Below are 11,337 nucleotides of genomic sequence, written 5' to 3' on the forward strand. Positions count from 1 at the left end.
TTAGATTTTAAATTATTTTTTAAAATTTGAATGAGCCTTTAATCCTGTTTATTATAGGTAAATAACTATTTAAAAAAAATGAAATAGTAAACCTTATGTTTTGAAATATTTGAATATAATATTACTATATTAACAATATAATGTCTCAGGTGTAAGTGTACATTCAAATATGTTATTTACAGATCAAAGATTTCATATCATAGAAGTTTATATTTCATAATATAAATAATGAGATTATACAAAGAGGTTCCATTAAAACTTTTGAATTCAAAGTGAGCCAAAAAGATACAGTTGCACCATTGGAATTTGTAAAATAGATCTATTTAAAGTTTTAATAAATGGTACAAAATTATTTTAATGTATAATTGCATGGTGGTATATATTTATACATATTTAAAACAAAAAATAGGATACAAAACACTTTAAAAACATCAACAATAATAAAATAATAGTAAACATATATCACATGTTATATAATTCTTCTACAGAATCGCATCTTAGTTTATTGTTCACTTTGATAAACTTTATTTTACGGTTATCCTGTTGGTATGGATACAGTTGTTTTTTACAAAAAAATACTTGATCATCAACAACACTACTAATCCATGTGGTTGTTGGGAAATACATTGCAGATAGCTTATGTGTTTCAAGTATAGTGTCTTGTGTTGAAACTGTTAAATATGTTGTGGAATTGTGTACTTTACTACAATATGAAACAGCATCACACAAACAAGCACATAGCATGTGTGCTAGTCTTGTAGTTTGATCACTATCTTCATTTGTATAATAATTGTTTAAGTCTGATACTAAAATTACATGTGGCACATTTGGACTGTTTTCATGTATTGAACAAGTGTACTTGACAAGATCTTCCCACTGTGACAATGTTCTAGATGAAAACAATGAATAAATGTGGTTTAGTATTAAAATTATATCATCTTAAATCGTTAGAAATTAATTGAATTAGATATAAGTATATTTAATTACAGGAATGTAATACGATTCAATGCATGTACACTAGGCGGCTTGGCACCATCTAATGGAATTGGTAGAGATTTCATCTGAGATATTTGAATGTAAACTACTCGATATCCGAATTCAGACCAGTATATTGCACTCTATAAATTGTAAACAAACAAAACAATATTAATATTCACAACCATTAAAACATAATAATAAAATCTATTATTATTATATAATACGATAATTTATTATTAAATGATTTGTTAAAGCATGGTAGGCTCTAGTCTTTTTAAACGCTATACTTAAGCAGTACTCTTTCTTTACTTAAGCCAGTTTCATTTATGAATCTCGTTTAAATCTTAAACAAACTGAGCAATGCCCATCTGCACCAAAAAAAAAAAAAATTTTATTGTTACAATATTATAATGTTAAAAATAAAAATATGCTTAATTGATTATTATATTATAGCAGGTAAATTTGGTGCACTATACCCAAAATAAATATATTTTCTTTAGCGCAAATGTGTAATTGCAACAATCTTAGTCTTAGAAGCAACTGTGAATCGACATTCTTACAGGTTTTTACCTTTTTATTATTTTTTACTATGAACTTACATATTGCCATATTGGATAGGTCTTTAAGAGTAGGTAGGTACCACCTACTAAAATAAATTCATATGATACTACCCATGACTTAAAAATTATCCTAACTATAGGCACATTATTAGGTCTCAAATCTGTTAGATTTTCCAATAGTCCTTTCAACTTTTCCACTTACATACAATATTGATAAATATAGGAAAAATAGTATGCAATGCTCTTTTTTTAGTTATACATTATAATAATAATGTAAATTTTAATCAGTATCTTTAATCATTTCTTTATTTTATTTTATATAAAACGTAACATTAAAAATATGAATAAAAATGGACCACCTACTTCGAATAATAAAGACTGAGAATAAGCTGCTGATGTTCCACAAAGCAGCGTACATTTTACTTTAGAATTATCCATAGAAAATAAGCAATATTTTAAATCAGGAGCAAAAACTAAAGGCTGGAAAAAAACATTACAAATGTTTACAATGACTACATACTATATTATTAATTAATTGATTTTTAAATAAGTTATAAACTGAAAAACTGTCATGGTAAACTGAATTGATATAATTTTAATTTACTTAAGTTAACTTAAATTTTTAAAATTTTAATTTTATCACTTGTTGAGTGTTAATGTGTTATTTCGTGATTTGAGAATTTAAGATAAAGATTAGAAATATTATAAAAATGCAGACCACGGATTCAAGGTTTAAGCACAGAATAATTATGAAGAATTATTCTGTGGTTTAAGATAGGTACTTAAAACGTGATTCGGTAAATCAGTATGCAGAAAAGGAAATACAGATTTGAATAATAGATATCACCGTGGATCACAGTTGTAGATAATACTATCAAGGACTAATCACCGAAATGGTGTGAGAAGATGGTTAGTAAAATGTTTCAAGAAGGGCAAATGTCAAATAGTGCTGCTTAAAATAATAATTTTTCAATTTTTGTCCTTTTAATAGCGTTAAAATAGTTTAACGTTTCAACGTTTTAAGACTACAATCTAGAGAAAACAATAAATTAAGTTTCAAATTATTAAACTGCATAGGTAATTATTTATTATTATTAATTAGGTATGTTGAATATTATATTATTTATATTTGTATGAAAATAGTAGACATTATACCTATTGTCTGTTTTTAGAATATATATTTTTTATTTTATAGGTATTATTTTTTTCTGGAAGATGAGTGTTTACAATAATAATAATAATAATTTTATAATTTTACACCATTGATATAAAATTAATATCAATTATAATTTTGGAATAATTTAACAGTTAAAAATGCAGTGACTTGGCACCAATAGGTATTATTGGTATCAACTCATATATAAATGTGTAGGTTTACAATTATTTAAGTAAAGTAGGTAGGTGTACCTAAGACCGTAACTGGAAATTAATTTCAGGAAGGGTTTTAAGCTAAAGAATTGTGTTCTAATTTTATTATAACATTGTATAGGTTATTTTACAACCACATAACACAACACGAAAAAAATTGAGGGGTGGGGAAGTTGACCCCCAACAGGTACGGTGTACCTATATTTAAAAAAATATTAAAAACGATTTAAATATGAATACAGTTAATTAGTACTTTATTTCTAACTATTTTATAAAATCGAAGAATATATTTTTATTAATTCAGTTGTTTGGTCAATAAAAATAAATGAAGGTACCTATTTATCTATTATTATTAATACAAATGATTTGTTTTAACCCTCGCGGCTTCGCCCAATAAACACTGCAATATCTGTAATAATATATAAAATGTCGAGTACCTATGTTACCTATATACGTATCCTGCTAGATCGTCTTTAGATATTAGCCTAATAGGATACCAATAACATGTATTAGACATCCGTAATATCTCCATACCTATACTATAGATTACATATAGAGGTAACTAAGGATATAGTCTAAACATAACAAACTTTTAGATACTTATCATGGATAAATATAATCTAATAGATTTCTAGCATGCGAATACATTTCAACATCTAAGCACTGAAACGTCCAATATCTTGATATTTTATAGACATTGATCTAATAAACTAATAATTTACATAGGGCAAAACGGAGCAAGTTGAAGGGAGTATATCTTGGAATGGAAGTTTTAATAATATATTATCTTAATTTTTTTTTAACAAACAATTTTCACCAATTCTTCGGTGTATTAATATTATCAATGGTAATTTAACGATTTCTTTATAGGTACTCAGTAATTTAAGTTTTATAAAAATAATTTATTCCGAATTCACAATGTTACGTCATCTTACCCATTGGTTGGTTATATTTTTTAGACAATTTAATTTAAACTTTTAAGTAATCCGCAGAATGTAGACAGAAAACTTAACTTTCATTAACGGAAATTAACTATTGAAATCTTTCTATGATAATGGCATCTATCGGTCGTTAAAAGTGATATTAAAGCTTCATACTTGCAAAAAATTGTATTTTTTTATTTTATTGCGAAATGTAGCAAATATTTTAAATGATGTTACAAAAAATCCAACTTTGAAACTTTTATTTTAAATTTTTGCAATATTTGACATTTATATTATTCACGTTTTTAAACATGTATTGTCTATTTAGGTTATTTCTTATTTTTTTGTTACATTTTCTTGATTTAATCAAAAATTAACATATTTTACGCGATTTGTACCTACCTGTACCTATACATTGATTTTTTTAGCTTATTGCTTATATTTTAAAATGTAGCTTTAAACAAAAAGTTTAAATAATGTAACAATGAGTTTAAATAATGTAACAATGAGTTTAATTTCGAAATTTGTATTTTACATTTTTGATGATTTGGGCATTTTTTTTTACATTTTAGGGATTTCAAATAAAATTGTTAATATGGTTTCATAGGTAGTGCATTCAAATACGAACATTTATTGATAGCAATAGTTTTATTGTCAATTTTCTTATTATATTAATCTATTATTCTCTGGTCTCTTAATCAAACTAATACTGAATTAACAGTATACATAATTTTATTTTGGGAATACAAATTTAATAGTGGGTATAATATAACAAATTAACGTTTATTTTTCATATTGTGCCTTTCAATATTTTTGGTTCCGGTCTATATAATCTTATATTTTTTTCACCGCCCTCTGGAGATATATCTCATTAGCTCCCTTGGCTAGTCCACCTCTGAAAGAATAAATTTAAATACCTATGTACCAACTACTAATAGACCGTTATTTTAAACGAATAAAAGTCTTTATTCGATCATTTCATCGTCTATCTTTTACACAAGTAGGTATACTATACTGATTAGTGTAGCTACTACGCAGGACTAATGATAAAATACGATTATTCTACATTCAAATTAATTTTGTATGTTCATCGATGGCATGTTTTATGATAATATAGTATTGTTATTTGTGTTCGATAATTTATTTTGATTTATTAATGTAATAAGTCCAAAAACCATATTTTAAAATACTATTTACCTATTAAAAAAATGTTAATATCTTTATTAGACAAACTTGTCTTAAAAACCATTTCAAGATACACTTCATAAATAAATGTATTCCAAGAATCGCGAGAAAAATCACTTGAATATACTATTGACCTATAATACTAGTAATACTGTAATGGATTTGAAACTTCAGGTATCAACCACTCAACTCAACGTGTAATGAAATATCCCGGAAATTCTTGGAATAATAATATTTAATATGTAAATATAATACAAAGTTTAATGTTTAATGGAATGTCATAGATGTTTTATTTTTTTTGGAAATATTTGTTCATGCTTAGAGTGAATTATTCTGTACTAATGTTTTCCTATTTACTTATGTATCATTATAATTTGAAATTTCTTGATTTTTATAAAAAAAAATAATGTCATTAGGTTCCGGTAAAGTAAAAGCGAATGAGCTTGACAGTTGTAGTTCAGTTGATTTCTTCTCTGGCTATTGAAATTGATGCATTGTCAGAAAAAGTTGTAGAAAGTATAAAGTGTAATTTTAAGAAAGCGTATAAGTTGTATATAAGATAGCACGATAGCCGAGAGATCACAATACGTTTGGGAATTTTTCTAACGGGTATTATCTCATCAAGCTTACACCTCTTAAGGGGTTTCCACTAATCACAATAAATTTATTCCGACGACACATAAGTTACACGTTTATTTAAGTAGGTAAATACCTACCACAGTGTTATAGTTAGAATCTCGGTCCAAACTTCTAAAATTGTGTTTTATATAGTATCCTATTGGATGAACTTTCAGAAAAATTCTAATGATTCTATATCTGTTTAACCAATATTAATTATTTATAGTTAATCGTACATTTACAATGTAAACGATTTTCAATGAAATACATAGAAGTAATATCCCTGTGTTTAATATGTAGTATGCTATAGTGGCATTATTGAGAAATCGGAATCGTTACTATATTTCAAAGCAAAGCTCAAACCATAATTGTTTTAAAAAAATAATGTTTAAACTTCAATATTTGCAATTGTGTAAGCGTGTCCATATTATATATTACTATATAGGCAGTGAAGGCGTGTAAAAAATGTGTTAGGGTAGACAACTAATGGAATAATGTTTTAAAATAAATAAATAAAATAAAGCATCAAGACTAAGATTTTTATTTAAAATAATATCAACTATATCCGACATATTGGAATTTTCAGTTTGGCGCTTTTTATTGCAAGCAAAAATAAAGATTACACATTAATGATGAACCGTGGTCAGATTGCTATTAAATTAATAACATATCAAACTGAAACATATGTCCCGTTCGTGCATTTATTTTTGGTAATACACCGCGATGTTCCCCCTTTTACACCGTCATACGTCCGTCACCAATATAATGAGACACATTTCAGTATGTCTCAGCCGATTCGACGACGGCGTTGAAACGGCGATTACGATATAGATAAGATATATAAGTATAAATATTATACATAGGTATTAATATGTTATCACATAGGTATTGTCGAGTTAAAACAGCCGAAATAACATTTTATTTATAAAATTATGAAGATGCTATAAATACTATTGTAATATTTGCTATATTTAATTGCTAATTTATGGACTCCATGCCTTTGGTCCATAGTATATTTAATGATAATGAAATAGTAATTTCTACTATATAATTTATGTATAATATATATATGATATATATTGATGGCTGATGAGCAGAGTAAGGATATTCCGAAAATTGTTCGTCAACTAAACTGTCTATACTCCGTTCATCTAAAAATTAATACCTGTATAACTTCTATATATTAACCCGAAAGTCTATTTTTTATGTATATCGAAGTACTCCAAATCATATTTTGGTTCGGAATATAAAATTAAAAATGCATGTTATTGGACAAAAAAGTAAAAAGTAAAAATTATAACGATAAAAAATAATAAAAAATAATTTTTTTCGAATATTTTTATTATCTATTTAAATTATGTTAAAGAAATATTTTTAAAAACGTTGGTTGTTTATCACAAAAGAATTACCTGGTATATAGTATAAGCATATATATATATTATGGTATATGCACTTACTTATAGCATCTAATCTAAAGTCTTATTCCAATAAATCACCACACTGAAATTGTTATTATTTAATTAATGGCTGCATTATAAAATACATAAATATTTTTATATTGGTACACGCATTAACTTTCAATCGAAAGTTCCATCGACCGATTATTATACATAAACGTATCCACCGGGCACCGAATATGTATTTGTAAAATATGGGATTGTATTGGTTTTATAGTAACGGATAGACAATGACATATTAGGTAGGTACCTCCTATACTTATGTATTATATAGTACTGTCATACACTAGATGCTAGATGGAGTCAGTCTTCATGTTCAGGGGTACAAATATTTCTGGAAATCTTAACCCCCCTCAATTATAAAAATATTATTATCATACTATATTATACTGTATTATAACTTTGTATTATAATTTGTATTTAGTAACTAAATGCTTAAAACTACAAATAACTGTCAGATTACCTGTATCGTAAAATATATATTATACACAATGACTCGCTTCACCAGAATCTAAAACTATCATATGTTTAGAATTTTATTTTGTTTAGAGGGTGCTACCACATACCCTACAAACCCCTGACTATGCCTATAATGTGCTGTCGTGGCATCACGTGCTTATATAATTACTGCATTGAAAAATTTGAGCCGATAATATATTTATACATATTAGGTATATATATATATAACATACACACACACACACACACACATATATATATATATATAGAGAGAGATATACATTTTGATCGTAAAAACATGCTGAGTTCGGTTAAAACATCAATGTACTTTTCAACTCTATTTCCCAAAACCCCATTAGAGCGCTCTGTATATTTCCAAAGCGGATTTGGCCTCGTTCATTCTCTATACATAGCCCCGTAAAGCTTTTAGCATGTACCACCGGAAACATACACAGGCACACACACACAAGTTAACAGGACTTTTTGCGCAAAGCCTCTTAATTCATGCTCGATAAACTCTATACGTGACGTATGTGCAGCGTATATACTATACACCAGTCAATTTTTTTCCGTTTTCACCCGCCAGCCGATTTCTGGTGGCTGACCCTCGGGGGACTATATCGTACCCGACCTCCGATCGCCCACCACCACCCACCCCACCACCAACCGGCGTGTATTGGTAACAGCTGCCATTGTTCCCGCCGCATTATTCCTGAGGGCACTGTAGCCGACTCTCTCTCCTCCTCACCCCCCTTCCGATCGTTCCCGGCCCCGTCTTCGAAACGCCCGCCGCCTCACTCGTCCTACGCACACTATACTTTATTGTTATTATAACGATACTTTATTGTGTTTAAATATTTGGGTTAGGATTCTATTAAAACCGTATAGTTTGAGCGCGCTCGTGTATGTGTGTGTATGTGTGACGTGTGTGCGCGCACGGTGGCGGCGCGGCCCCGCGGAACTCGTTAAAACACTGATTAATATTTATTACGGAAAGCCCACCTCGAGGATATTGTTTACACGGTTTTTAACGAGTTTAAGGGGGTTTATATATACCGGGGCCAGAGAAACGCGTCATTTCTTATTACTATACATACACACTATATAGGTACCTATTATGTATACGTATATGTACATACGCGTGAGATACTATTAAGAACACGTTTATTTTGCAGAAGTCTCGCAGTGCAGAACGATACGATGCGGTCGTTTTCATTGCTTTTTCAGTAATTCGTTTCCATATTATTTGTATTGCAGTTGTGTACCGCTACGCAACCAAACGGTTATTTTAAATAGGCATAATAACACATTTATACATACATACATATATACATATATATATATATGTATGTATGTTAATTTTTATATATGACGAATAAAATGTGTGCACTTTACGTTGCAATCAGTGGCGTAATTTGGATCGTGCAAAAGGTATCTATTGCACGTGTGCGTGTATTTCAAATCCAATATTATTGAGGTTTGTCCACTTTTCATATTGGTTGGCCAGGTAAATTCTAGACAGGATTTTTGCCCGCATAAAAATTTGCTAATGAATTGCTGGCTGCAGTACGTACCTATAGTGAGGATGAAACGAAGAACCAGAAATTTTTTCCGTGTTTCGTTAGATTGTATATTCTGTTGATCTATATTTTTTTGAGAGATCGGTAAACAGAAATGTCTATTCAAATAAAAAAAATTATTTAAAAGCCATGAAACATTGTGGTTCATGAAGTATTTTTAGTCAAAAAATCTTAATAATTTATTTTTGTTATCATCGAAATTCGTCGATTTTAATTATTTATATTTATAATACGGTGTGGAGTATAATGATATATAATAATTTATTGTATTTTAACTTTTTAAATTGATTAAACGTCACGATAAAGAAATATTTTTATAGTAGTATGTATAACTAAAATTAAAAATGTGTAAAATGACTTTAAGGATTTTAAATATTTTTAGTAAAACCTAAAAAAATATGAATAATTATTACAGAAATGGTACTCAAATAATGATTTATAGAATATATAATGTCATTATAACATAATATTATTTTTCTATAATACAGTGTAAGTAAACTAATAAATACAACACTATGGGTCCTTTTTCAGACACTTTAAAATATCAAAACAAATTTTCACTAACCCCTTTAATTTTTATTTTGAAATTAGTTTCTTTTGATCGTTGTTTTTAACCGAAATCTAATTTGCTCATTTTTATAATAACGATATGGACGGTCTTCTTCTCTTGTTATGGGCAACGCGTTATATTATTATTATTATTATTATTATTATATAGCCCTCTCTGTATCTATTAGGGGACGTTAAAAATTGCTACTGTACTATGTAAAAAAAGGGGTAACATGTGTTTCAAAAAATCATAACGATAAAAACGAAAAATCAACAGATTACTATATGACGTTGATGATGTCGCGATCCCTTTCCGGCGGCGCTATATTGTAAGAGGATATTACATTATACACAGTGCTGCTATATTGTTTATTGTTATGAACAACAACGACTACGGGCGTTAACAATATTAGTGCACGGGCGGCGAACAGGGATGGTTAGGGGTGGTGTAGTGTGTAAGGGATGCGGAAGGCCCCCGTGGGGATAGACCGTGGCCGGCAATGAGGGGAACGAGCGGGACACCTGTTTGTTGTAGTCCATTTAGTACGTACTGTATATTATATATGGTGAGACCCTTCGATTTTGAGTCCCTAATGTACAAATAATCTGGAGGGACGGAAAGAATATAATTTTGATTTGATATGTCCCGCCAACGCCACCGCCTCTATACCATCTGCAGTGTACAATATTGTGTGTAGCTGGATGATATTCGTGGTTATTACCGTAGATAGAAGGAAGAGAACCGAGAAGTAGGAAATTTGAAGAGATAGACCGGATTGAATCGTTTACAGAAAGCTTAAGTTAGATTAGGATTTTTCGTACATGTTTTCCACTAAGTCATACGATGTTTAGATTAGAATATACTATCGTGCAGTGGTATAGACCTAGAGTATTAAGGGATCTTTTATTTTTCTCTATTATATATAATAATATATATCTATAATATTCATAATATATTAAAATGTATATTTCGATAAGTAATTCCATATTTTTTTAAATATTTAGTTCAACAACTACTGCAGTTTTATTTATTTGCCTACACTATTATTGTATTATAATAATATTAATGACTAAATATTGTATAATAAACACCAATAAACTTGTATTAGGTATATATTGTTTACATACAACAGTGAATCGGTCGAATTCGGAATTACTAAAACAATTATAAGCTTCATGATAATTTTTATTATTTTAGATAACCTTAATAACTAGTAACAAGTTTTTTTTGTTAAATAGTTATATAAAAATTGTAAGTTATATAAGTAGGTTGATCTGTGATTATGATAAAATATGAAAGTCCTCTTAACTTTTATGTAATAAAATGTAATTTATAATATTTTTGTATTTTGTTTGATTATATTATCAACTTGTTCACACGTAATACATTTTTTTATCGTAATCCTTAATATGTGTATATATTTATCGGGAATCGTGTGGTCAGTTAAATGAATCTACTCTCCAAAAGTTTGTTAATAGATATTGTAATATTTAATTAATTTAAGTTTTATATTTTATAATAGACATATCAAACTCAAAGTATAACATGTATATATATTATATTATAAACTTTTAATTATGTATTATAAAGCATGGCCAGTATTATATAGCACAGATATAGAATACGCAATAGAACACTTAAATTGTTTCGAAATTTTTA

General features: G+C 28.3%; 1 protein-coding gene across 1 annotated transcript; it reads right to left on the bottom strand.

Moving 5' to 3' along the window:
• Positions 1-360: 360 nt before the first annotated feature.
• LOC113549148 lies at positions 361-2,370 on the bottom strand. Its single transcript, XM_026950320.1, has 3 exons — positions 1,902-2,370; positions 988-1,118; positions 361-889 (listed from the first exon to the last, which is right to left on the bottom strand). The coding sequence occupies exons 1-3, from the start codon at positions 1,974-1,976 to the stop codon at positions 463-465; spliced, it is 633 nt and encodes a 210-aa protein (XP_026806121.1). The 5' UTR covers positions 1,977-2,370; the 3' UTR covers positions 361-462.
• Positions 2,371-11,337: the final 8,967 nt, after the last annotated feature.

The sequence above is a fragment of the Rhopalosiphum maidis genome, chromosome 4 (genome assembly GCF_003676215.2).
Source record: "Rhopalosiphum maidis isolate BTI-1 chromosome 4, ASM367621v3, whole genome shotgun sequence".
NCBI classification, from domain to species: Eukaryota; Metazoa; Arthropoda; class Insecta; order Hemiptera; family Aphididae; genus Rhopalosiphum; species Rhopalosiphum maidis.

What these genes read in the sequence shown, in the direction of transcription:
- LOC113549148 (XM_026950320.1), bottom strand. Translation starts at nt 1,976, where the DNA reads ATGGATAATTCTAAAGTAAAATGTACGCTGCTTTGTGGAACATCAGCA. An exon ending in CTCAGTCTTTATTATTCGAA is followed by an intron (nt 1,119 to 1,901) that starts GTAGGTGGTCCA and finishes TACAATTTATAG; the next exon opens with AGTGCAATATACTGGTCTGA. An exon ending in TTGAATCGTATTACATTCCT is followed by an intron (nt 890 to 987) that starts GTAATTAAATAT and finishes GTTTTCATCTAG; the next exon opens with AACATTGTCACAGTGGGAAG.